This window comes from Canis lupus, chromosome 19, assembly GCF_048164855.1.
Source record: "Canis lupus baileyi chromosome 19, mCanLup2.hap1, whole genome shotgun sequence".
NCBI classification, from domain to species: Eukaryota; Metazoa; Chordata; class Mammalia; order Carnivora; family Canidae; genus Canis; species Canis lupus.
This window is the reverse complement of record NC_132856.1, coordinates 34,235,259-34,263,255: the sequence shown is the minus strand read 5'-3', so window position 1 is coordinate 34,263,255 and position 27,997 is coordinate 34,235,259. Positions and strand designations below refer to the sequence as shown.

Genomic DNA, 27,997 nt, shown 5'->3' with positions numbered 1-27,997 from the left:
CTTAAGTTCATTTGCCTGTCTGTACATATCTACAGAGAAAAAGATACATACCCCAGATGGTTATCTCTAGGTGCTTGCATTAGGTAATTCTTACTTATTTCCTCATACTTTACACATTTTCCATAATCAGTATTTCTTAATTTTGTAGTCAAGAAAAAGAAAGTTACGTTTAAAACGTCTATTCCATGTTTATGGGTAGAGAGAAAAACTAAATTTGGCATAATTTTTTAAACCTTCATTAGGCACCAGCTTTGCTAGGGCCTTTTGATAGATTCTGGGGATCCAGAGGTGATTGGTACCTGAAAACACATGTGAAATCAAAGAAGTGAAGGGTTATATAATCTCAGTTGGGAGTCTGTACAGGATCGTGTGTGCTCAAAAGGGAGGATATGCTGGTACTTAATATTCCATTTTACTTAGCATTTTAGTGTATTTGTGATTAATTGAAGCATTTCTTAGGATGTTTGTGGTTACTACAGTGGGATCAGAATTGTCATTTCTATTTTTAATTCGTGGAAGATAGTTTCTCATTAGTTTACACATGATTAACCAGTTGAATCTAGGAACTCCAGTCAGCCTTTAGGCTCACTATCACCAGAGTAGCACCTAGGATATGAAGTGATTAGCAACTTGTAGGGGATGTGGGTGGGCAGCCTTGCTTTGTGTTCTCTACTCACCCCAACACACACACAGTATCTTACCAAGCATTGTAAGATAGGAACCCTAGCTTCCCTAGCTGCTGAGTTCTCATTGGGAGTGGTAGTAGGGTTAAGTGATAGAATGTTTTAGGTTATGTTCAAAGCTCTTAATTATATTAACATGTTTAATGCTTACAGTTACCGCATGGGGTTGTTTTTATGATTATCCCCATTTTATGGATGAGGAAGTTGAGACCTATAGTGCTTTAGGTAACTTGCCCAAGATTACACAGCTGGTAAATAGAGCCAGATACACAGCTGGTAAATAGAGCCAGAATCTAGGCCCAGTCAGTATGACATCTGAGCCTACATGCTTAACTGCTATACTATACTGCCTGTCTGTCAATAGTACTTTATAAGGCCCAAAAGGCAATTAGTATCAATTATACTATCTGTCTAATGCTTAGTTTTAAAGAACTATACCAAGTTTATTTATTTTTATTTTTTATTTTTTTAAAGATTTTATTTATTCATGAAAGACAGAGAGAGAGAAAGAGGCAGAGACACAGGCAGAGGGAGAAGCAGGCTCCATGCAGGGAGCCCAACATGGGACTTGATCCCAGGTCTCCAGGATCACACCCTGGACTGAAGGCAGCACTAAACCACTGAGCCACCGGGGCTGCCCTATACGAAGTTTGGATTCATACCTATATCTAAGCTTTCTGGTTGCTAGTGTGTGATATAATAATACTGTTTAGTTAGCTAAAGTTGTTCTCTGCTAGAACAAGTTTCCAAATTACAGCTTTCTTTCTAGTAGAACTTTGGTTTTTAAGACTTTGTGTATAGGAATACTTAATTTTAAAAGAACATAATGTACACATTCCAAAATTAAAAATGGATAATTTAAGGAGTACTTCTTTCTTATATAGAAGTTCTATAGTCATGGCATTCACCAGAACCCTCATTAAATAGTGGTTCCTCAAGGGCATTTAATACACTTTGATTTTTGAATTTGCGTTTAGAAATATATTATGTGGGGACACTTGGGGCAGCCCAGGTGGCTCAGTGTTTTTTAGCACCTGCCTTCAGCCCAGGGCGTGATCCTGGAGTCCTGGGATTGGGTCCTGCATCGGGCTTCCTGCGTGGAACCTGCTCCTCCCTCTGCCTGTGTCTCTGCCCCTCTCTCTCTCTCTCTCTCTCTCTCTCTCTCTCTGTCTCTCAAGAATAAATAAATAAAATCTTAAAAAAAAAACACACACAAATATGTGTAAAAGATAGATTTATATATTTATTACCTTGTTTTCTAAGAATTTTGTGTATTTATGAGGATTGAAAATAATTCACATTCTTTTAATTATATGAAAGCAAGTATATCAACTTGGGGTTTAAGATATTCTGGTACTGTCATACTATTTCCGCTGTTGTCAGGAAATTAGATAAAAAATTCTAAATTTTACTTTTCAGTGTCATCCATGCTCCATTACCAAGTCCTGTTGACAAAGTAAGCTACTAATGATTATTTTTTCTAAACTAACTATATGGCTTTGGAAAGTGTTTTTGTTTGTTTTTAATATGCTTTAATTAGAAACTTATTTTTCTTCTGTAACAAATTATATATAGTGTGTATAGGTATTTGGTTATTGCAGTCTTCTGATCTGGAGAAGTTAGGTTGTTTGTTTCTTAGGATAAAACCTTTGTTATCTCAAGTAAATGGCTAATTATATAGAGTAGAGTATAATTATATAGAGTAGGAGTACTCTATATAGGAGTATGCCAAAGCAGAGATACGCAGTGTTAGTTACTACTTTTTATTCTGGAATACAGTCTGTCTAGGTGTATTCATTAAACTTTATGCCCAAATAGTTCACCCAACATATACCAACATATAAAAATAGCAGAAATATGGGTTTATGGAAATTGCTCTTTTTTTGTCCTTGAAAATCAGTTTTAACCTGATTTGGTCAGAAATTTTGCAATAATTACTTGTTAGCATTTTTCCTTTTATTAAGAATTAATGTTATAATAAACTGTAGATATCATTGCTAAGTAGCAAAAAAATACATCTATATCTTTTGACATTAATGTGCATATTTTTTCTTAGTGTACTAACTAAACTATTGGAAAAAAATTTTACATTTTTGCGTTCCATTTGGATAAAGACTGAAAGCTTGCCTAAAACTGAAGTTCTCTGCTAGATTCCTTTTTCAGAAGTAAAATTGGTTAATCATCAACCTCAGTAATACCAAGAATTATTTCAGAAATAATGTCCTTGACAATTTAAGACTAACTTTTAAAAATAATGCCACTTCTCTGAATTCTAGTTAGCATATTAATAAAAATATACTTTCTGAACTTAATCAGGATTGATGCTATTAACATCATTAAGTTAATACATAAGGCTTGGTAGTATTGAGGATATGGGTAAATGTTACAGCAATCTAATGGTATCATCTTTTGGGGAAGTGGTGAACAATGCCATGGTTCTATGTTTCACACTTGGAAAGAACCCTTTATTGAAGGAATTTCTTCTAATACTCTCAAGTTCTAAGTATTTTTTCTGTGGTTTGTAATTAAAACATCATTATTTACCAATTATTCTTTTTTTTAAACTTAATTGTATCTTCTCTCTCTCTTTCTCTTTCTTTTTTCTTTCTTTCCTTTCTCTCCTCCTTTCCTTTCCTTTCCTTTCCTTTCCTTTCCTTTCCTTTCCTTTCCTTTCCTTTCCTTTCCTTTCCTTTCCTTTCCTTTCCTTTCCTTTCATTTTTCCTTCCCTTTTCCCTTCCCTTTTCCCTTCCCTTTTCCCTTCCCTTCCACAAACCTATTTTCATTGCCTCTGGCCATTGGACAAAGTGTTCCATTTCATGTCCTATCTCTCCCGACACCTCCACATACAACTCCCATTTTGAAGATGGCTACTTCTAAATAGATTGTGACTTGTTGACTATTTAACAATGAATTTTAAAGGGGAAAAGTGTATATCTCTTGATTTAGAAGGTATTATTTCTGAATTAAGAAAGCGCTGTATTGCTTTTGTGCTGTCTTCGTGATTTGGTTTATCAAGGAATGTTTTCATGAGTAGTACTTGTTCCACAACCCTGCTTATGAATCTCAGACTGGTCAGCAAAAAATAATACCATTTACAAATTCTAGATGTGAGAAATATTTTGAAAATGAAAGGAACTAATTGAGCTAAAAATAATTTTTATTTTGTATATTTCAGTAAACAGACATTTCAGGGACTTGGTTTGGCTTTAATGTCTTTTAAAATTGTTTTGTGTGACTATTGGTACTTGTGTCATTTGTTTCTAGGTTGCTGCTAACACTCCAAGTATGTACTCTCAGGAACTATTCCAGCTTTCTCAGTATCTACAGGTAAAAGTAAATCTTGAAAATTCTTAGTTTTTAAAAGTAGAATTAACTTAGATTTGATTTTACTAGTTCACAGATATAGACTAAAGAAATATTAATTGGATACAAGTACAGAAGAAATATCCTTCAAAGTTTAAAAAAAGATTAAAACTAGGTCTTGTGAAGAAAGGATAAAAAGAATCAGGATTATTAAGTCTAGAAAAGATAGGATTCTATACAATAGAAGTTTTTTTTTTCCACTCAAATATGAGGAAATTTCAAAATAGTTCTTTATTTATAGATGACTTTTAAATAAAATTAAACCTGGAGAGATTTTGGTTGCTTTGTATAATATTAATAGCAAGTAATTATATAGCACTTATTATATGCGAGACTCTAGTCTAGTCCTTTATCTCTATTCATTTCATCTTCAGAACAATCCTGTAAGGTACATATCTGGTAGAGGTAGGATTTGAACCAGATAGTCAGACCTCAGAGTCTCTGCCCTTAGTCACTGTGCTGTGCTGCTGGACCTGTAGAAAGATATCTTGATAAGGCAGATTCATAGACGAAGTTAATACCATATTTAAAGAGCCATAGAGGGAACCCTGGGTGGCGCAGCGGTTTAGCGCCTGCCTTTGGCCCAGGATGCGATCCTGGAGACCCGGGATCGAATCCCACATCGGGCTCCCGGTGCATGGAGCCTGCTTCTCCCTCTGCCTATGTCTCTCTGCCTCTCTCTCTCTCTCTCTGTGACTATCATAAATAAATAAAAAATAAAAAAAAATGTTTAAAAGAAAAAAAATAAAGAGCCATAGAAATCTCCAAAAAGAAAATAAGTGGGTTTTTTGTTCGTTTTCTCTTCATTTTGGGAGATTTGGGTTGGATAATGGTTATTCTTCTGGTGAGGAACCATGGTGAAGAAAAACCCTAGATCAGGAATTTAGAGATTAAACTTTTTATCTTCGCTCTGCTAGTGAGTTCTGTAACTTTGGGTAATCATTTTCTATGTAGGTTTTCAGTTGCTTTTTAAGAATGTTAGGACCAAACCAGTGATCCTGGTTCCTTCGTTCTTTTATAGGAATCAATCCCTAAGAGCAGTTCCCCCTCAGTTAAGAATGTGCAAGTTTGAAAATTGTCAGAGCATTAATCACATCTTACCCTAATGGTGCATAGAAAAGCCATTTTACATAATTGCAGTTTAGTAGAATGTCTATTAATAGACTCTAGCAAGAATTCCCTGGACTTGGTCTAGGGACCAAGTCTGACCTTAACCTCTGACCTACTGTGAGCCTCATTTTCTTCATCTGTGATGTCGGCATAATAGCATGTATCTTACAGAATTGTCAAGAATAAATGAATCAATATATGTAATGCACTTAGAATAGCAACTGTCACATAGAATGTATGCCATACATGTTAGCAGTTATTTACCACTCAGTAAAGGAAGGCACATTAGCTGACCTAGATCTCTTATTTTCAGAGGTAGAAGAAAACTTTGAGATTAATCCAATCTAGCCTCCATTTTTCATATGCGAAATATGGGGCTCATATGATTAAAATTATTTCCCAAAACTACATGCTAAATAGTTACTAGTCATCATGGACTATGAATCTAATGCCATGGCTCACTCCAGTACTTTTTGCAATTTTGTCAGTTCCTTGAATATTCATAGTGGGCATAATCTTTCACTATTCATTTCTGATTCTTTATTTTTTTTTCATTTCTGATTCTTTAGAGAAGATTATATTGTGCTGTCTTTTCTGTATACATCTTTTTGAATTGCTAAAGTTCTAATGTAAATTGTAAAACTTTTGAGTAAAAGCTGGAGTACATTTCATGCCATAGAACCAGAAGGCCATTCCTGGAAGTATGAGATTTCTGTTAGGATGTGGTTCATGGAATTATGAAACTCTAAGTGGAATTGAGTTCAAAAAGATGAAATTACACCATCTAGTGGAAGTAGTAATTGTTTGGTGGTTTTGTTTTTAAGTAAAGCTTTTTTGCAGCATTTAGTGTCATTTCCTGGATATTAGGAATATTTCAAGACCTTAACATAGGGACGCCTGGGTAGCTCAGCGGTTGGGCGTCTACCTTTAGCTCAGGGCATGATCCCGGGTTCCAGGATCAAGTCCTACATTGGGCTCCTTGCAGGAAGCCTGCTTCTCCCTCTGCCTGTGTCTCTGCCCCCGCCCCTCTCTTTTTCTCTCTCTCCATGTCTCTCATGAATAAATAATTTTTTTTAAAAAAAAAAAGCTTAAACTTGGCAACTAGTCTCTTTTAAGTGTAAGCTGTGTTTTATGGCTTTTGTTAGATTCCTTAATCTTGTACTTTTATTTTATTTTTTAAAAGATTTTATTTATTCATGAGAAACAGAGAGAGAGAGAGAGGCAGAGAGACACAGGCAGAGGAGAAGCAGGCTTCATGCAGGGAGCCTGATGTGGGACTCAATCCCGGGACCCCAGGATCACGCACTGGGTGGAAGTCAGGCACTAAAACCCCTGAGCCACCCAGGCATCCCTAATCTGTACTGTTAGAGTTATATTTTAAAATGGTACCTGTAACTCTAATTAGATCAGATCATTGATTAATCATTGGTTATCAAGGATGTGTAGAAAAATAAATGCATGCTTTAAATCTCAAGTACTGTATGAAGCATATCTTTTTTTGTTGAGATGGCTCCAGAGATGGGGTAGTACGTGTTTTTCTTTGGCTAATGACAGGAATAGAAGAAAGTGAAATTTAAAAATGTGCCATAGGGATCCCTGGGTGGCGCAGCGGTTTGGCGCCTGCCTTTGGCCCAGGGCGCGATCCTGGAGACCCGGGATCGAATCCCACGTCGGGCTTCCGGTGCATGGAGCCTGCTTCTCCCTCTGCCTGTGTCTCTGCCTCTCTCTCTCTCTCACTGTGTGCCTATCATAAATAAATAAAAAATTAAAAAAAAATGTATAAAAATGTGCCATAACCACAGCTGAATGCTATGTGAGCATTTTCACCTTGCTCCTTCTAGTGAAGGAGACCCTCTTAATAGCTATCAAATGTTAACAGGAGACCTAGAGATAAGGCTTTGCTTGCCAGTGTCCTCTGTAAAAATACCCTTTTGGAGCTGCCAAATAGTTATATAACTCCTTGACCCCCTTAATTACATGTGGACGCTTACTTATTTTTGGCATATTTGATCTGCTAAGTAGTATACGGTCACAAAGAATCAGAACACCTGGAAACGCAATAGATTGTGAAGCAGTCTCTCTTTAAATATGTGTGTGTGTGTGTGTGTGTGTGTGTGTGTGTGTGTGTGTATAACATTCTTAAAAGGAAAAATTAAAGACATTTATATTTTAGATGTCATATTTATGCAGCAAAGCCATTAAGAAGTATCTTCACTACCGACCAGATTGTTTAGCTTAGTTTGGAATGAGTTTGTTCTAAAAGATATGTATATATTCAAATATATATATATATATACACATATATATATGTGTATATATATATGTAAAATGAAGAGTTAAAAATTTGTTGGATTCTTGTAATCTGGATTTCCTTTTTTTTTTTAAACCCTTGTGAATTATAAGTAAAAAGAAAACAAAAACAGGGGACTGTTTTCTGTTAATAGGGGAAGGTGCAGCTCAGTACCTCTAATAGACCAAGAAATAAGGCTAAAATGATGTGGCTTATATATATTTTACAAGGTAGATTTATCAGGTTTGAAAGTAAGATACAAAGTGGGATGTAATATGAGAATATTTTCAGAATGTACTGAAATTTGATTTTTCTTCAAGGAATCATGCTAGTTTATTAGAATCTCTTTTGTGATTTGTGCTATTAGGAGGCCTTACATCGGGAACAGATGTTGGAACAGAAGTTAGCCACACTTCAGCGGCTACTAGCCATTACCCAAGAGGCTTCAGATACCAGTTGGCAGGTATTCCAATTGCGTTTATATTCAAGAAGCATTGAAGTGTAGTTTAATATCCCTTAGATGTTGATTAAAAGTGAAATTTTTTAGCAGGCAAAGTCATTTCCTAATGACCAAATATTAAAAATTTATCATTTTACAATGGTCAGTTTTATAATTTTATATCTTTTTTTTTTTTGGCAATAGCAACCTTTTTGATATGTATAATTTTTAAATTACCCTGAGATTTTATTTATATTTAATTTTTCTTCAACAGGCTTTAATAGATGAAGATAGACTTTTATCACGGTTAGAAGTTATGGGAAACCAATTACAAGCATGCTCCAAAGTAGGTATTAATCTCAAATAAAGATCCATAAAGAAAAATGCATAAACTATGCATTAAAAACGCATAGTTTTTTATGTAGCTTCGTTTCTTTGACATTTTGAGTACATGCTAAAACATTTATATGTTTTCACCATTCTTTTAAATCTTTTGTCATTATAGGAAGTTTCAAACATACATGTAAAGAGAAAGAATTGTATATTGAATACCTGTATACAACTCTTTCTTTTTTTTCTATCATAGTTGATATTTGCTGGAGAAACTACATCATCTGTGCTCTAATTTCCCTCAATGTGGATTGTTAAACATTCTTCTAGCTGTCCTCCCATACCATAAATTGGTAGTTTGATCTAGAGATTTAATCTGATTTAGGTTCAACTCTTTTTTTACCAACAACTCTTTATGAAGAGTATTGTGTACTTTCACCAGAAGGCACCATGTCTAGTTGTCTTTCTTTTTGAGATGTTAGCAGTCTTTGATAATGCTTGCCTAAATCCATTATTAAGGTCGCAAAAATGATGTAGTTCTATTATTCCTTCATTTATTAGCTGGATTACTTCTATAAATACTTCTATTCCCCTTCATAAACCATTTTGTTACCCTGAAGTCACTTCTTTAGGAAAAGCAGGATAAGTGATTTTCTCCTTTTATTTACTGGATTTTAAAATAATGAATTGGTTCCTTCTCATCCATTAAAGAATGACCACGAAGTGTTTTTTTCTCCAAACTTAGATTTAAATATATTTCATATGTTTCAGCCTATTCCATTTGTTGTTCTTATTGATGCTCAAATTATCCCATCTTTGGTCAACGGGAACTTCTTCAGTTTGGTGCCTGAGTCCTTTTGGTAGAAGGACAGCAAACTTTGATAGCTTCCTGCTGTCATAAATGGCAAAGTTTTAAACTTTGTCTAAAACAAAGTGTTCCAGACTCATACATTTCCTGCCTGAGCTGGAGTCAGCTTTTTCCTCAGGGTACTCTTATTCCTTTTGGTTTAACCACTGTTTTAAAATGTGTGGCCCCGGGATCCCTGGGTGGCGCAGCGGTTTGGCGCCTGCCTTTGGCCCAGGGCACGATCCTGGAGACCCAGGATCGAATCCCATGTTGGGCTCCCGGTGCATGGAGCCTGCTTCTCCCTCTGCCTGTGTCTCTGCCTCTCTCTCTCTGTGTGACTATCATAAATAAATAAAAATTAAAAAAAAATAAATAAATAAAAAAAAATAAAATGTGTGGCCCCTTTGAAAGTAAGAGATTATTTTTACCCACAAATGTATATGACAAATAGGAGACTTAATTCGTTTTGTACATATGAGATAAATTCTCAATTTCCTTTGACATCTTTTTTCTGTTAGAATGTAGAGTAATATATTTGTGAAGGCGCAATTTACAATGCAACTTTTGAATAGAGCTTCAGTTAATATAGGACCAACATCATTTGTATTTGGAGGTATCTCAATATAGAACTCCAAGAGCATCATAATGTGTTATTTTTTTCAAATGGTAAATACTTAAAAAATAACTTGGCTATAATTATAAATATCTTCTAATCCTAGAATCAAACAGAAGATAGTTTACGGAAGGAACTTATAGCATTACAGGAGGATAAACACAACTACGAGACGACAGCCAAAGAGTCCCTGAGGCGGGTTCTTCAGGAGAAAATTGAAGTGGTTAGAAAACTTTCAGAAGTTGAGGTATTTCATTTTAACAAATACAAAATGGTAGTGTGGCTTAAAATTGCTAATATTCTAGGACATTTTAAACTTGAGTTTTATATAGCTAGGAAATATTTTGTGTCTATCAAGTGGGTAGGGGTAGTATGCTCTTTTTGTTGTTAGGAATTTTCAATATAATCATGTGAGTTCTGGTGCTTGTGGTCCCTACTCAGTGACTGAGCAAATAAAAGCCTCATCAGGGAGTTTTACTATGTGCATTCTGCTTAGGAGTCAGCCTCTCACACAGTGGACCATGATTTGTGCCAGGGAATTGATCTCCTGTCACCTAGTTTTGCTTTTCTACTCTACTAATTCCACACCTGCGGAAGGTGGAGAACCTTACCACTGTTCTTATTTACCCATCCTCTAGAGAAGAACTCTGACTTACAGGGAAAATATTTCTTAGGTCCTTTCTAGGTCTTTTAGGAACAATCAAAATGTGATTTTCGTTACTTTAAAAAGAACCTAATTGATGATGTAGGTCATTCCTTTGGAACCACTGCGAAATTACCCAGAAGTTATTTGTTACTGGGTTTAGTTAAAATGCCCATTGTAAATTGAATAGTAAAAATACTATATATAATATATAGTATATACTGTAGAACATGGTATAGTAATATAATACAGTAATAGTTTCTATAATAGCCTCATCCCATAGCAACTAATTCACTGTTGTGTCATTAGTTTGACATACAAGGAAAGAAAGTTACTAGATGTTTTCTAATTTTATTAAGTTAATTATGCATATTATTAAACTTGTTTTCAAGAATTGATAAGCTTAAAATATTTTCAAGTATAAAAGTCATACCCAGTGGCCCTTTAAAAGAGTAGTTATGTAAAAGTAACATCCTTTCCTCCCCTGACCGTTTTTTTTCTGTTGTTTTGTTTTTAAATTTTTTTGTTGTATTTTCTGTTTTAGCATGTACCTAAAGTAAAGTAAAATTCTTATGTTGTTTACCTCATATAAAGTCCAGGACAGATGTTAATTTAGAGCAGCTCATAGAATTATACTTTTTATAAGTTGAATTTAGAATGTGCATTTATTCTAAATCCATTATCTGTAAATTTGAATTACAGCGAAGTCTGAGTAATACTGAAGATGAATGTACCCATCTGAAAGAAATGAATGAACGGACTCAGGAAGAGTTAAGAGAATTAGCCAATAAATATAATGGAGCAGTTAATGAGATTAAAGATTTATCTGATAAATTAAAGGTATGTAGTTACTCAACCTGAAAGTATGTTAATTGTTCCTAACACACTGGATAGATTAAGAGGTTAGGTATTGCTGAACAGTTATTGATGTTATATTTGGTAATGGTTGAATTTGTAGTAAAAATAAGGTGCCATTTAGCCCACACCCCGCTGCCACAGATCATTGAAAGTCTGTAAAAGCTGACATATTTCTTCTGGATGGAAATAAATACTACTTCACAACAGGCATCTTTTAATATGGAGTAGATGTATATCAGCAAACCCCAGGATATTTAGACTTATTAAAAACTTGAACCTCCTTATCCTTGGACAGCCCCAAAGGCAGAGAGCCCAACTATGTTAGTGCTGTAACAAGCCTAGAAGTAATATTGGAGTGATTTGTATGACTCTGGTAGCCTCCAGGGAGCTTCAGCTGCAGCTCTCTATAGCTTTTGGACGTTTAGGATAAGGACAGATGAGACCATAGGTGATGTCAGGTTGGTCCTTTAAAATGTAATAACTGAGTTTGTGAAGACCCATCTTTAAATTATTCAAACTATGGATTGAGTGGCTAAAAGCTGCATGTTTGTTAGAGAAGACCAGGACATACCTCCCCTCTATGTGATTGGTAAACCTGTAATAAAGATTGGTCTTATTAAAAGGAGGTCATTTAGAAAAGTGCTTGTGATCATCATTCCTTCAACTAAAGACAGTTTTGTTTAAAATTTCAAAGTATGTTATGTTTTGGAACTTACAAACCAATTTAAACAATAGTAATTTCAGGGGAAAACCTTATGTATTTCCCCCTTGAAAACTGTGGAGGTTTTCTTTTTGATCCTCTTATCTCTATGTATTAGGTAGGCAAATTTGCCTGCTACGTGTTTTTCTTTCCTAGGTGATAGGGAAGCATGACCTCAATGCAGACCACTTTTGACATTATTTTGACATTTACAAATATGTGCTATAATACTGAATATTCTCCTTAAAGGTTGTGGTGAATAAAAGCAGTCCTGCTTGAGGCCTCTTAAGGCAAGTTCAGACTAATGAAAGTACGGAAATTTTTTTCTTTCTCGACAGGTAGCAGAGGGAAAACAAGAAGAAATCCAACAGAAGGGACAAGCTGAGAAAAAAGAATTACAACATAAAATAGATGAAATGGAAGAAAAAGAACAGGAGCTCCAGGCAAAAATAGAAGCTTTGCAAGCTGATAATGACTTCACCAATGAAAGGCTAACAGCTTTACAAGGTAAGTTAGCTAATCTAGAAATTGATTTGATTTGATTTTTTCTTTTTATCTGTGAAATATCTTTTTCTTGGACTTTTATTTACAGTACGGTTAGAACATCTTCAGGAGAAAACTCTTAAAGAATGCAGCAGTTTAGGTAGGTGTGTTATCAAATTTCTTATTTAAAGCTGAATTTTATCATTGAAACTTTTTCGTTTACTCTCATGGGGAACTTATTTTAAGAGGGATATTTTATGTATTCGGTATAAAGTATCTGTACTCTTTCAGAAAATTGCCCTTAAAAATATACTTGATTGCCACAAGTGGGCACCATTGTTTAGTCCTTGAGATAGATGAAATTTCTGCATCTGAGGCGCTCTCCTTAGGGATATTTCAATAAGAAAAATACATGCACAGCAGGACCTTTTTCTTTTGAGATTCATTGGAAAGCTACTAGACAGTTGTAGCTTTTTCTCTGAGTTGATAGAAAATGGCCAGGTGAACCCTTACTGTAAAAATAAATTTAAAGTGTGCTATGCTATCTTAATGTAAGTAGGAATACAAAAATGCCATGGTTACCCTTGAGACCAGTTTTTAAGTGACACTTTTTTTATCAGGCAATGACACATTGTCTTAATCCTAGGGATACAAGTTGATGACTTCTTACCTAAAATAAATGGGAGCACAGAAAAAGGTAGTGTAAAAAACTTAAATGTTCTTCTTTCATGATATCCTTTTACTATTTAAGCAGGATAGAGAGATCAGTGTTTTAAGGTTTTAAGTGTTGGGAACAAAAAGCATGCAGTTCACAGACCACTGGATCCCAGCTTTTTTAAAAAGCTTCTCTAATTTTGTCATTCTTAATGCTATGATTTTTGGTTAGATATCCCTTGTTATATGGAAATTTTAATTATTCAAATAACAGGAAAAAGATAAAGTTCAACATTGTTGATATAGCATAATATAGCTTTTTCCCCCAGTGTATTTTTCAAAGAATTCTACTACTCTTTTCTTCCATCAAGTACTGTTTCCTGGAGATATTGGGCCTCCATTTTTAATGTTTGTGTCCTGCCCCATCGCTGGCCAAGAGTTTACTTTAACAGTCCATTGAACTCTTGGATATGTCATAGAAACTTTCTTTATACTGTACATCTGTTTCTTTAATCAGAGAAAACAGGTTCAGTCATTTCTGCTACCTGAAAAATCATTTATTAGTTAATGATTAGTTCGCTGTGACCCTTCTTTCTGGATGGCTTGCATTATCTTTGCCAAAAATGTATAGCTACTATTGGCTTTCCTGTTATTGCATGGGGGTACTTTTTACCCAGTGGCTTGTACGTTCCTTCAGTTGTGAAGATCCCCATTTCATCCTTCCCCATTTTTATCCATCCAACATTAATTGAGCACCAACTATGTGCCACATCTTGCATTAGGTGCTTGAAGTACAGAATGAATAAAATTATTTTCTGTATTTACAAATCTGTGACCCTCTCCTCTTAGTTTCTATACAGAAGTTAGTGGAAGATATCAAGGTCAATACTCAGAGCTTCTTACTAAATTTTTTTTCATGTATCAGGGGATATCTTTATAGTTTTTGGGCAGCTGCCAACTCTGATAAAGTTAGGAGGTGCTTTTTTGTTGTTGTTCTTGTTTTTGTTTGTTTGGTTTTTAATTAGAAACTGGCAAGATAGGTTCAAGTTACATATATATATATATATATATATATATATATATAAAATGAGGTGTAAGCTCAAGACTTAATATTACATATATTCTATAACAAATCTTGAAACTCTAAATTAAAAGTTGTCATTAATCATGGTTATTTGTTCTATGTGTGTTTTATAAAATAAAACATCTACATTTTAGAATTCCAGTTTGAATTTCAATTTGAGAATTTTTAAAGGTGTAGTTTATATTCATTATTAAAATTATTAATTTCTATCTATTAATTATATTTAGCAAACATGTAAAATGACTTAATCCTCATTTTCTAAAAGCTTGGCATTGTTAAATGAATTTTTATTTTTTGTTGCCATTATTTGCTTTTTTTTTTCTTCTCTTTTTGGCATCAGCACTTTTTATTCCAATTCATCACCATTTTGATTTGAGCATGTATTTATTAATGTCAGTGTTAACTTAGGCTGAGAACATGTTCTTCCTGCAGTTAAGAGAATCCCTTTATATACACTAAATCATCTTTATACTATACTACTTTGTGTTATCAGATTATTGCTAAAAATTTGCCAATTCTAACTGATTTAGATGAGAATAGTTGTAGATAATTACTTTGATTTAAAACTGAAAAGATATTTGGATACTTTAGGGTACTTCTTACCATGATATTTTTTCCCTTCTGGTGTGTTTGGTTTTTTAATGGTAATAAATTGAGTGGAGTGAGAATAACCAACAGTATATCTTTAATGAAATGGAATAGTAAATATCTTGAAATGCACAAAAGCTTCATTATACCAGATTTAAGTACACGGTGGATTTTGGAATAAGATGAATCTGTTGAGAATCATTTGTTATATAAAAACCAATTATCAAGCATTCCAATATTACGAAAGTTCATAGCCATAATATGCTATCAGATATGATTATTTTTTTTTAGGTGGAACCGACCCAATCTCATAAGAGATAGGACTTTAATTAAAATTACTCTTTAAATAGTAGAGAGAAGACCAAGTATAGTTATAAGAGAATATTTTTAAAATATCTGGAGATGTTAAGATTAATGCTATTTCTCTAGTAAACTCTTATTTTTGAAATTACTTAAATCTAAAGTAGCTGCTATGATAAGCACAGGTTTTATACTATAAATTTTTTGTATCTTATCTGATAAGCATAATTAGAACGTATTGTCTAATAGAAATATTAGGAGAGCCACATAGATAATTTAAAATTTTCTGGTAACCACATTAAAACTATAAAAAGAAACAGGTAAGGGCACCTGGGTGGCTCAGTAGGTTAAGCATCTGCCTTTGGCTCACGTCTTGATGCTGGGGTCCTGGGATCGAGCCCCATGACAGGCTCCCTGCTTAGCAGGGAGTCTGCTTCTTCCGCTTTCTCCACCCACCCCCTTGCTCATGCTCTGTCTCGCTCTGCTCTCTCTCTAAAGTAAGTAAATAAAATTTTCTTAAAAGAAACAATAATTTATTTTTAATAATGTTTAATAATATATTTATTTTAACCCACAATATCCAAAATATTATTTCAACATGTAATCAATATTAAAAGATTAAATGAAGTATTTCATATTCTTTCTTCCCTAGTAAGTCTTTGAAACCAGTATGTATTTATTTTACACTTACAACACATCTCAATTCAAACTAGCCATGTTTTCAGGGCTCGGCAGTCACATTTCTACTGAGCATGTGTATTGGACAACATAGGTAGTATAGATAAACAAAATTTATTAGGAAACTTGTATATAAATATAACACATTTTAAGTACCACAGTTCTTTCTTTTGTTTCTGTATCTGTCTTTTCTTTATACTTCCACAGCCCTATTTGGGATCTTTGACATGCCCCCCACCTTCTCTCACCTTAAGTATCTGATTCTTTTTGCATTATCAGTGACATCTTTTATAGTTTTGGCAAAGTGAATTCCCAAGGGGCTAATTCAAGTAATGAAATATTAAAAGTGTCATGATCCAAATCCTTTTTATATACTATCTGAAAGACTTTTCTTTCATATATCTTAGAAAATGCCTTTGTAGGGCAGCCCCAATGGCCCAGCAGTTTGGTGCTGCCTTCAGCCTGGGTTATGATCCTGGAGACACGGGATCAAGTCCCATGTCAGGCTCCCTGCATGGAGCCTGCTTTCTCCCTCTGCTTTTGTCTCTGCCTCTCTCTCTCTCTCTCTCTCTCTCTCTTTCTCTCTCTCTCTCTCTCTCATGAATAAATAAATAAAATCTTAAAAAATAAAGAAGAAAATGCCTTTGTAGAAGTCATATATATTTTTATATAAATCTTGCATTTTACCTAAACTAGTATGATAAATATTTTAATCTAGAGTCCAGATATTAAAATTAGACTATATAAAAGGGTGATTTAGGGCTTTGTGAGTCATGGTGGGATCACTACTTTAATAAATGTCTTCTAAAGTCCTGTGATGATAGTCTGAAATTTTGTTTCAAATAAGTTCTGTGAAGTTAAAACAGAACTTTAGGTTAAAATTTGATTTTAAATGAGTTTTCTTATTTAAACATGATATTGTTTAGTTGGACTTCTGAAAATGTTATCATAGCTTAGGTAGGATTATTTAACTGAGGGCTCCTGTTTTAGATTTCTTAGTTCCAATCAGCAAATACTATATGAGAATTTTATTTTTTTTAAATTTCTGTTGCTGCTAGCCTTTTTCTCTTTTTGGGGCTATATGGTATCTCTATGTAGTGTAACTATATAACTATACAATTATATACAGCTCTACACACATGTATTACATATATATGTATGTATTTTATATGTATAATTGTGTTATGTATTATATATATATAATTGTTGACTGGAGATTCTGTACACCATGTATATAGATAAAGGATAATGACAGATTTCAGTAGGAAGGTAAAGGAGATGGCTGTTAGTAAGGTTGTCAAAAGATTTGTGAAGTGATCAGAGTAGGAGATGCCTGCCTCAAAAAAAGTTGAGATGATGAGAAATGAGGTGGGTAGAAATGAGGAGAAAAGGGAAGAGGTTTCATGGTCTGAGTGGTACTAACTCAGGTCCTCTTTAAGAGGTTTTAGTGCTTTCACACCTTCCAGATAGTCATCATCTTGGGATTTATTTTTAACATTTGAACTTCCAAAGTCTATTCAGTGGTTCTGAAAGATCCAGAGATATAATTGAAGGATGTTACCCAGATTCAGAAGTTAACTCTTTAAATCAATGTAAATAGAGATTATTGTAAGAAAAGGGCTAACACTTTTCTTAAACTCCTGTTAGGTTTTGATTCTCTCCACTCATTAAAACAAAACAAAACAAATTCTGTTTGACCTGAGCAAAAGCATTTTTCAGCCTCTTATTCTAAAATGTGTAGGCATTGACTTTAATCATTTGGGCAGAGATGAACAATATAATATTTTGAGAGTATATAAAGTACAGTTTAAATGACTTAAAGGGAAAGGTTATTTGTGAAATGAAAGTGTAAAAATTTAAATGTTACATCAGTGCCTTAAATTTTAAGACACATTGTTTTATGGTATTCTTAAAATATTTATCTTTTGCCTCTTAACTAAGAAGAATAGCTTTGAAGAGGGACTGTTAGAAACCAGTTATTTGAAAATTAATTCAGTAAGAACATATAATAAAATTTAAAAATGCTTTACAAGTATTAAGCTGTCATGGAGGAAGGTGTATTTTAGAAGTGGGAGAAGCTTTTTAAAGCAATATGTGTCTGGTTTTCTTGAGCTCTTTGAATAGAAACTGCACCTTTAAAAGCTAACCATTCAGGGTACAGATCATTGATTATGTAATTACAGTTTTCAGTATTTAGCTTATTTTAACTCCAAAATATGTCTGCTATTAATATTAAAAATATATTAAACTTTTATGAATCTCATTCAGCATTACTTATGTTAATACATTTCAGTTTTCCTACCTTTGCTGTTGGTTTTCAAAAACAGCAACAAACTATATCCTTAAAGGTGTTTCTTTCTTTATTAGAGCACTTGCTTTCAAAGAGTGGCGGGGACTGCACTTTTATTCATCAATTCATAGAATGCCAGAGTGAGTACAGAGTATTTTTCACATTGATTTTAATGAAGTTAGGGGCAAAAATTGAAAAATGAGAGGAAAAAATGAAGATCTCAATGTGTTTGTTATGATAGAAGTACACAGAGGGCCATCTTCAGACAGCAGCAATACTTTTCATACTGTTTAGGCTTCTCTCTTTTGAGAAAATTGTTTTTGTGGCATTTGCCTTCAAAGATGGATTTCATATTGCCCACAAAAAAAGAGGAGGTTTCAAGTTTTTAAATAAAAATTGTTGTTGAGTAGGAAATAAAATAGAATGTCAAGCACCTAAACTTTCTGTGTGGATACTTAAGAGGTAGTAATCAAGTTAGCCTGTTTTATTAAAGTTCTAGTTCTATCACAGATTTGGATTTGAAGTTCTTAAATAAATTTCTTAAATGATTAAATGAAGCCATGCAAACAGTGATTTAGTTTGGGCACTCAAATCTGAAGATGGCCCTTAGGGTAACAGGACCTTTCTAGGGAAGGAGTAGCAATAAATTGTCCTATAGTCTAACATCCATGGCATACCCTTGGGAAGGCTATCTTTAATAATAAAGATGGATAGGTTGGCTTTTGAGGTGATTTGGACCTCTGCTGAATTCTGAGTGAAAGTGTAATGAATTCCCTCTTACTTGAAAATCACATGGCTGCTTGAATCATGAGGTTGTGATATTCTTTTGGTCTAGTGATAATTAAAGGTCACTATGTGTAATAAAGATTTATTACAATATCTATACTTTTTCCTACCAGACATAGAATACACTTTGTTGAGCATTTTTCTCTTCCTTTTCAATTTCTTTTTGAAATGAGTGACTCCCCATGTTTTTATCTCATGAGTACATCTTGTGGACCTGCAAATATATGTGGTTCTTCTCTTTCCTCCCCACCCCCACACAATCTCAGGAGTCCTTGAGGGTTGAAGGGTCACACCTGGTAATTATAGCAGACAAATCAGTAGATGAAATGTTACACTCCTTAGGAATGCCTTAAGGAAACCTGGAATTTCATTTGATTGTTGTAGAAGAGCTTCTGTTTTTGTCCATTTTGGAGACTATGATATTGAATGTCAGTTTAATATTATTTTGAGGAAAATTATTTAATAAATATGGCATATTTATTTATCTTTTAAAAAGTTTACATAAAGCAAAGATTAGTCCATGTTTTTGTTATCTTCTGATTACTAAATTTCACTTTTATGGGAAATTGGCACAGGGGTTTGGGGCAAAATAATTGATACCCACTGAAACCAACTAAAAGAATATAGAGTCTAAAATATAAATCTTTAGGAGAGGATTTTATACTTAGTTTTATTACATGTGACCATTTTTTAATGTTACTTTTATTTTAAATTTTTGTGACTTGTATGTTGACCCGAAGAAAACTATCAAAAAAAGAGACTGTTTTACAATTTGTAAAAATCATTTAAAATATTATTATAAAATGTGTAAAATATTTAGCTGTAGTTGTAACAGAATGATGTGTGTTTTACACTAAGATAAAGATGTTTAAAGATTTTTATTGTGTCATAGTTAATGAGAGGCAAATGGACCAGTAAACATTCAGAGATAGAGCAGAAGTTACATAAATTACAGCAATCTCCTCAATGGGCATATTAGATAATAAAATTATGTTTATAGGGGCTATGTAATAGCATGAGAAAAATGTTAAATGTGGTACAAAGGGAAAAATAAAATCCTTTTCTTGTGGACAAAGAATGAACCGAAGAACAAAATAAAATGTAAGTATTCCTAGATGTCTGAATTCTTTGGGTCCCTAAGTGCAAACAGTGGAAGTTTGGACTGTAAATTCATGTGGCTAGAGATGGAGCCCATTATCTGAATCTGTTCGGTTACTGAATTTTGGTGACAAGCAGCAAGAGTTTGGTTAATCAAGGTACCAGTCATATCTCTGAAATTTCCAAATCTGTTGGCTCCTTATATTTGGACTGCCAGAATTGGCATATTAAAAGTTAACCCTGGTTTGATTTGTCGTCAGAAGGGATATTTTCATTATTTTATAACAAGTGCCTATATAGAAATTGTTTTGTTTAATAAGTATTATGGCAAGCAAGGTAAATTCAGCAAATATCTTACTCAAGTGAACTTTTTAAACAATTTTGGATTATTTTTTTTTATAATCTCACACAAACTTTTTTGCCACTATTTTCAGTGATAGCCATCTAGAATTGATTTATGATCTTGAACAAAGTTTATATTCTGTGAGCAGCGATACTTCATATTCTTATTACCAGTCTTTTGGGGGGGGTTAAGGATTTTTTAATTTTTTTTTAAAGAGTTTATTTATTTACTCATGACAGAGAGAGAGAGAGAGAGGGAGAGGCAGAGACACAGGCAGAGGGAGAAGCAGGCTCCATGCAGGGAACCCAACATGGGACTTGATCCCAGGTCTCCAGGATCACAACCTGGGCTGAAGGTGGCGCTAAACCGCTGGGCCACCGGGGCTGCCCAAGGATTTTTTAAAGTAATTTCTGCATCCAGCATGGGTGGATCAAGAGTTATAGGCTCTTAAAACCTTGAGATCAAGAGTTATAGGCTCTACTGACTGGGCCAGCCAAGTAACCCTTATTTCCAGTCTTTTAAAAACAAGATATTAGGTACCTAGATTTCATTATCTACAGTGATTATTGTATAGTCCAAATTCACTTTGTGTTTTAAAAAGTAGAAAGCAGTGGTACTTGGGTGGCTCAGTAGTTAAGCACTCAACTCTTGATTTCAGCTCAGGTCAGGATCTCAGGGTTGTGAGATCGAGCCCCATGTTGGGCTCTGTGCTGGTGGAATCTGCTTGAGATTCTCTCTCTCCATCCCCCTCTGCCCTTCCCCCTCTTCTCCCTCTCTCCCTCTCTCTCTCTCTCTCTGGAAAAGGAAAAGGAAAAAAAAAATTAGAAAGCAAATAATTCACTTTTGTAGGATTCATCATGTCTATTTTTAATATATTAACAGATTTTTTCAGTTAATGTATATGAATCCATAAAGAGAATGATTTAGTTGTTGGCTGTCTCCATTTATAAGGTGATTTTGACGAAATTAAAGGAGTTAGAACACATTTCAATTTGTTTTCCTTTTATGGTAAAAGAGACTGTGTTTCTTTTAATTTTCTTTTAGGAAAACAACTTTTAATCCCAGGCAAAGAGATTGGATTTTGAACAGACTTAAATATAGCCTTTTACATAATTCCAGAACTGTGAAATAAATTTTCTGTGTAAAAATATACCATATAAAAATCTAGAATTAACAGTAACTTTAATAAAACTTGCTAAAAGACTCTAGCAATATTTTCTCTTCAGGGATTTGGTATGAAGTTTGATTTAAGCAGAATTCCACATTCCAGTTGCCTGCAAATTTTAGTTACTCAAGGTTTACCATGTAAACTTAACAAATACTTTGAGTCTATTGTGTTCTGCTAAAGATGCTTTTGAGTTAACAAATTGTGCATCTCTAAATCTGTTTCATATATATCCCATGAACTCTCTCTCTTGATTGATTTATATGCTGAGTGCAAAGAATAAAGGGTAAAAGGTGGAGAATCTGAGGACATAGAGATTCACTCATGGGCATAGAATGAAAAACTCCTTTTTCCTACTGCTTCCTGCACTTTTAATTTCTTCAGTTGTTTAGGGGAGGGCAGAGGCATCACAGCTGGGTGCCAAAGAAACTTTTCTTCTGGGGTCTGTCCGCCTTGTACAGACTGTCTCCACCTCAAAGGTGGAGTGGCATATTTTGATAATTGAGTTAACAAGTGCCCTGAAATAAACTTCATGTATTTATATTCTTAATCTATGGTTACTATGAGACTTAATGATTTTTATTATTAAGCAAAAGTCTCATTCTCTTAATATTTCATATCTTATGTTTTTTTCCTGATTTAAAAAAAAATTGTCTCCCTGCCTTCCACTCCCCTTTTGAAATTACAGTCACCACGTGTATGTTGGTCTCATTCCCTCCTTTCTCTTAGGGTTTTGCTCTCACATAAAAATTGCCTTATTTGGAGTAATGCGTTGAATCAGTGTTGCTCTGTGACTGTTTACTTTTCATCACTCTATGAGATCAGTCTCTGAACAATCTCAGGATTATGCTGATTACATATTCTACTTGAACAGATTTTTACATTTTCATTTTTTAAACTTTTATTTCTCTAAACCAAAGCAGTTTATTTATGACAAAGAATAGGAAACACTTAGTGTGGTTCCCTGCTCTTAGTCGTTTATGGCCTCATAAACTAGATGTTGCTAATTCTTTATTTCTTTGTACTTAAGAGTAGTTGTCCAATTTAGGATATATGGGATGTCTTTTTTGTTTGTTGTTTATTTGTACCAATCATTTTCCCAATCCCTTTCCAACATTTCTACCAGGTTTTCTCCCAGTATAACTGCACAGAAGATACTCTAAAATTTATGCCAGCAGTGTTTTGACATGTAGATTGTTCCTTTCTTTAAAAAAAGATCTGTTTCTGTATTCTTTTTTTTTTTTTTTCTGTATTCTTGAAATTGGTTCCTTTCCTTTAGTTTCAGTTTGTCCTTAATTCTCAGGTTTTTTTCATCTAAGTACCACCTGCTGATAAGGACATTAGGAGGGCATATGATGTAAGAGCATTGGTATTATATAAGACTGATGAATCACTGAATTCTATCTCTGAAAGTAATAATACAATATATGTTAATTGAATTTAAATAAAGTCTACCTGTTACTCTAAAAAAGTTCTCAAATTTTTCTTCTTTTGTTCTTCCCTATTCTCTATTTCTACTTTGTGAATTGCTATTCTGTGAAGGAGATAAACGGTTAGCTTGATGTTAAATGCTGATTGTTAATTTTTACTTTGATTGTATTTGATGTTAATTCTAATCTCAGTTTCTTTACTATATTTCCCTCTAATGGCCTTTTTGGTTATTTTAGCTCACTTTTATCTATGATGTTTAGAATTGGATCAGAGGATTCTTGATACGAATTCTCATTTGGTCCCTTACTGGCAGTAGGACTCTGGGCTATGGAACCTCATTAAATCTCAATTTCCTCATTTGTAGAATGGGGTGGTATTACCTACTTCTTAGGATTATTGTGAGTATTAAATGGAATCATATTTGCTAAGCACTCTAAGTAATGCCTGCCACACAGAAATACATGTTCACTAGCAAGTACAAAATTTATGGTGGGGAGATTGGAGAGGGTGTTAGTGGGAGCTTTTTTGCTGAAGTAACTTTTTTTCCTCTTTTTATTACCAGGCACAGGCAGTGAAAGCTGACTGATCTGGTTTTATTGTCCTTGGTAAAGCAATATATTCCTGACAATGTCAAGATTGTCTAACTTTTTAATTACTAGTACAAGTGCCATTTAGAAAATTTGGTCCCCAGCACATTATTTTAATGCCCAAGTGATAACATTATTTTTTTTTTAATGAAACCTAACTTTGAGACTTAAAGGTATTTTCCAGGTTGGCAGTTACAAATACCAGATTATGTAGGTCTTTTATATTCATCTGCTCTTCTCTTCTGTCAGTTACCCTAGGCAGCTGACATCAGTATCTGATAGTGCTGTTTGAGTTTATATTCTGCTTTCAGTTGGTTGTATATATCATGTGAGGAAAGTAGCTCTTTAGCTTAAAGAATTTAGTCCAGGCTAGGCACACCTGTGCTCCTTGCACTTCTTTTGAATGCATTGTTTTTTATTTTTATTTTGTGCCATGTAGTAATATGTTAGTACATAATTTATTTTTATCACCCAAGAAATAAATTTGTTTTGTTCTATTCAGTCTTTTACAGATTTGACAGTTTTTGCAGTTCTATCAGATGTTTTCTGACTAAACTAAATGCTTAGGTGATGGTTCTCAAATGTCAGACTTACTGTGCCCATCAGTTCTGCTCCTTGATAGGTTCCCTACAGAAATGCCTACATATACGTATCAGGTACAAATGCAAGAATATTCACAGCAGCATTATTTACAGTTCAAAATTGGAAATAACCTAAAAGACCTTTAGTAGTCAAATGAATATATATACACTGAGGCATATTCAATGAAAGAAGCCTGACACAAAACAGGGCACCTGGGTGGCTCATTGGTTGAGTGTTTGCCTTTGGCCCAGATTGTGATCCTGGGGTCCTGGGATCAGTCCCAGATCCGGCTCCCTGTGAGGAGCCTGCTTCTCCCTCTGCCTCTGCCTCTGCCTCTGCCTCTATCTCTGCCTCTGCCTCTGCCTCTGCCTCTGTCTCTGTGTGTGTCTCATGAATAAATCTTAAAAAAAAAAAAAGAAGAAGAAGCCTGACACAAAACACTATATACTGTAGTATTCCACTTAACGTGAAGTTCAAACCACTAAAATTATATTATTTAGTCATGCACAGTTTATGTAGTGTGATTATAAAGAAATGCAAGAAATTAAATACAAAAGTCAGGATAAAAAAAGAAGAAGAAAAAAAAAAGAACAAAAGTCAGGATAGTAGTTACCTTTATGGGGTTTTGATTGGAAAGGGAAATGTGGGAAGCTTTAGGGGGTTGTGGTTAGGTTCTGTTTCTCGATTTGAGCTGTAGTCATATAGACATTTGCTTTTAAAAATTTTATTAACCTGTACCCTTGTGTTGTTTGTCCCTTTCTGTGTGTTATTTTTCACAATAAATAAAGTATGGGTTGGAGCCCCTGGGTAGCTCAGTTGTTTAAGTGTCTACCCTCAGCTGGGATGGTGATCTCAGGGTCCTGGGATGGAGCCCCACATCCAGCTCTCTGCTCAGCGGAAGGTCTACTTTTCTCCCTCTGCCTGTCCCCCCGACTCATGCTTGAGAGTGCTCTCTCTCTCTCTCTCATAAATAAATAAATATGTATTTTTTTTTAAAGTAGGAGAAAATGGGTCATCTGGGTGGCTCAGTCAGTTAAGCATCTGCCTTCAGCTCAGGTTGTGATCCCAGGGTCACTGCTGGGCAGGGAGCCTGCTTCTCCCTCTCCGTCTGCTGCTCCTCTTGTTTGTGCTCTCTTTCTCTCTCTCTCTGTCAAATTAATAAAATCTTTCTTAGGGATCCCTGGGTGGCGCAGCGGTTTGGCGCCTGCCTTTGGCCCAGGGCGCGATCCTGGAGACCCGGGATCGAATCCCACATCGGGCTCCCGGTGCATGGAGCCTGCTTCTCCCTCTGCCTGTGTCTCTGCCTCATTCTCTCTCTCTCTCTCTCTGTGACTATCACAAATAAATAAAAATTAAAAAAAATAAAAATAAAAAATAAAATAAAAAATAAAATCTTTCTTAAAAACAAATAAAAAATAGGAGAAAATGAATAAGTGTCTCTCTAGAGTATCCCTCAAGAGGGACTTTTTAAGAGGAAAGAAAATCTTCTAACTCATCTTTCAGTTGTCCTGAGCCAAATAGCTCATTCAAGACCTGCATTTATCATTACATGGAAGTTCTCTTCTGAATCTGAGTGGCTTCTGACTTTTAGTACTCCCAAAGAATTGAGGTGCCCACCCCAAGTTTGAGAACCAGTGGTTAGAAACTTTTTTAAAAGTAAGCTCCATGCCTAGCATGGACTACAACATCTGATTCAAACCCACAACCCTAAGATCAAGATATGAGCTGAAATCAAGAGTTGGGCTTGATTCCTAACTGATGGAATTACCCAGGCGCCCCAGAAACTTTTTAAAAAAATATTCTTCAATTATTTAAAAAAAAATTTTTTTTTAAGATTTTATTTGTTTGAGAGAGAGAGCACAAGTAGCAGAGAGGGGCAGAGAGAGAGTCAGAAACAGACTCCCCACTGAGCAGGGATGTCAGATGTAGTGTTCGATCCCAGGACCCTGAGATCATGACCTGAGCCAAAGGCAGACAGATACTTAACTGACAGCCACCCAGGTGCCCCTTTTCCTCAATTATTTATTACAGGCCACTAATGATTCACCAGGTTTGAGAATATTACCTTCAGTAATTTCAGTAGTGACAATAGCAACAGGTAATCATTATTTAGCACTTTGATACTAGTACTGTGCAAAACATTTTGCATATTTATTTTTTTTTTTTAATTTTTTTTTTTAATTTTTATTTATTTATGATAGTCACAGAGAGAGAGAGAGAGAGAGAGAGGCAGAGACACAGGGAGAGGGAGAAGCAGGCTCCATGCACCAGGAGCCCGATGTGGGATTCGATCCCGGGTCTCCAGGATCGCGCCCTGGGCCAAAGGCAGGCACCAAACCGCTGCGCCACCCAGGGATCCCACATTTTGCATATTTAAATCTTAGTTTTTTAGAACAAGGAAAACATTCAAATAGTTTTTCCAGGTTTGGTTCCTTTAAAGATAGATGTTCAATCCATTCATTCAATAAATATTTATTAAGCATGTACATTAATATATATGCCAGGTCTTATTTTAGCTGTTGGGAAAGCTTTGCCATCATGGAGTTTACATTCTTTGGAGGAAAGAAAAACTAATAAACTAATGTCAGGTAGTAATAAGTCCACTGAAGAAAAATTTAAAAATGTAAGTAAGACCAAAGGTAGTTAAAAGGTAGCATGTGGGATTTGAACAGATTTGAGACTAAACTGAATGAGATGTACATGTGTCTGGAGAAAGAGTATGTGAGATAGAAACTATGAAAACTGGGACTGGTCTGAAATAGGAGTTTTAGAACAATAAAAATAGCTTTAAAGGGGGGGCGGAGCAGATAATAAATATTTTAGGCTTTCCAAGCTATAAAGTCTCTAGTAGTTGCAACTACTAAACTGCCATTGTAGTGGAAAGCAGCTATGGACAGCATGTACATGAATGGACCTGCTGTGTTCCTCTAAAACCATATTACCCAACAGGCAGCAGGTGGCATTTGACCCTTAGGGCTATAGTTGGCTGACCCCTGTGCTAGATCATGTAGACTTTGTAGGTCTGGTAGGGACTTCAGATTTTGTTCTACGGGTGAGCATTTTGAACAGTAAATTACTCCTAAGGTATGTTTAGGATTTTTTAAACATGGTGGCACTTAAATCTTCAACATACTAGAGAAAGATTGTAATGGCTTTCAAAGTCTGCATTCGTATTATTTTATTATTTGCTAAATTCATGTAACAACATTTGTAGAAACCTGTTTTACGTCAGAATTGTCTTGGGAATTAAATTATTGATGAGATACCTTCCTACTTCCACTAGACTCTAAATTCCTAAATATATAACATATATCTTGGTAATAATCCATGAAGAGTACCTAGTATTCTATCTGGTGGTACACAGTAAATATTTGAAGTGTTTTCCTCAAAGAGTTCATAGTATATTGAGAAAGGTAGACAAAAATATATAGTTGCAGTATATAGCTCATTAGAAATAGGAATGACAGACTATATTTGAGGAGAGATCCCAAATCCATCCAAGACAAAGGAAGAGAAATTCCATTTTAGACTTGGTGAGATGAACTTCCTGAGGGATTTCTGGGTGAAGATGTTTGGGAAGAAGTTAGTAGTATTCTGAGACCTAAGAGAGAGAGCTAGACTAGGCATCAACATTTTAAAATTATGCAAATATAGTAGGTAAATACTGTTTAAAATGAATTTTTGTTGTTGACAGAGACTTTGGAGATTAACACATTTTTTTTTCTTGGTAGAACTATAAAAATTTTGTAATCTACTCCCTCCCTAAATACAGACAGTACTGCATTGAAAATCTTTGTACGTTGTCTCTTTCCAGAGTAATACACAGAATAGAGACTCTGTGTCAAAGTACATGTGCTTTCAACATTTGGATGAGTTCTGTCAAAATTGCCCTCTAAAGAAAAAAAAAAAAACCAATTTACACTCCCACCAGAATGACATAAGATTACTCATATACTCAGCCTTCCTGGTACTGAATGTTTGCCAAACTGATGAGTGAATAATGCCATGGCATTGTTTCTGTAGGTAGACCGTAAATTTCACGTTGACTGGGC

General features: G+C 34.7%; 1 protein-coding gene across 48 annotated transcripts in view; it reads left to right on the top strand.

Moving 5' to 3' along the window:
• SLMAP (sarcolemma associated protein) overlaps window positions 1-27,997 on the top strand; it is a 148,745-nt gene that overhangs the window by 79,813 nt on the left and 40,935 nt on the right. For 12 of the 48 annotated variants that reach the window (XM_072785719.1, XM_072785721.1, XM_072785701.1 and 9 more), the window contains exons 5-14: window positions 2,103-2,139; window positions 3,948-4,010; window positions 7,814-7,909; window positions 8,160-8,231; window positions 9,782-9,922; window positions 11,021-11,158; window positions 12,215-12,383; window positions 12,469-12,519; window positions 13,006-13,056; window positions 18,031-18,093. In XM_072785719.1, coding sequence (XP_072641820.1) covers window positions 2,103-2,139; window positions 3,948-4,010; window positions 7,814-7,909; window positions 8,160-8,231; window positions 9,782-9,922; window positions 11,021-11,158; window positions 12,215-12,383; window positions 12,469-12,519; window positions 13,006-13,056; window positions 18,031-18,093 — 881 coding nt within the window. The remainder of the gene's footprint in view (window positions 1-2,102; window positions 2,140-3,947; window positions 4,011-7,813; window positions 7,910-8,159; window positions 8,232-9,781; window positions 9,923-11,020; window positions 11,159-12,214; window positions 12,384-12,468; window positions 12,520-13,005; window positions 13,057-18,030; window positions 18,094-27,997) is intronic. The other 36 variants (XM_072785747.1, XM_072785748.1, XM_072785734.1 and 33 more) reach the window with 7 other exon arrangements.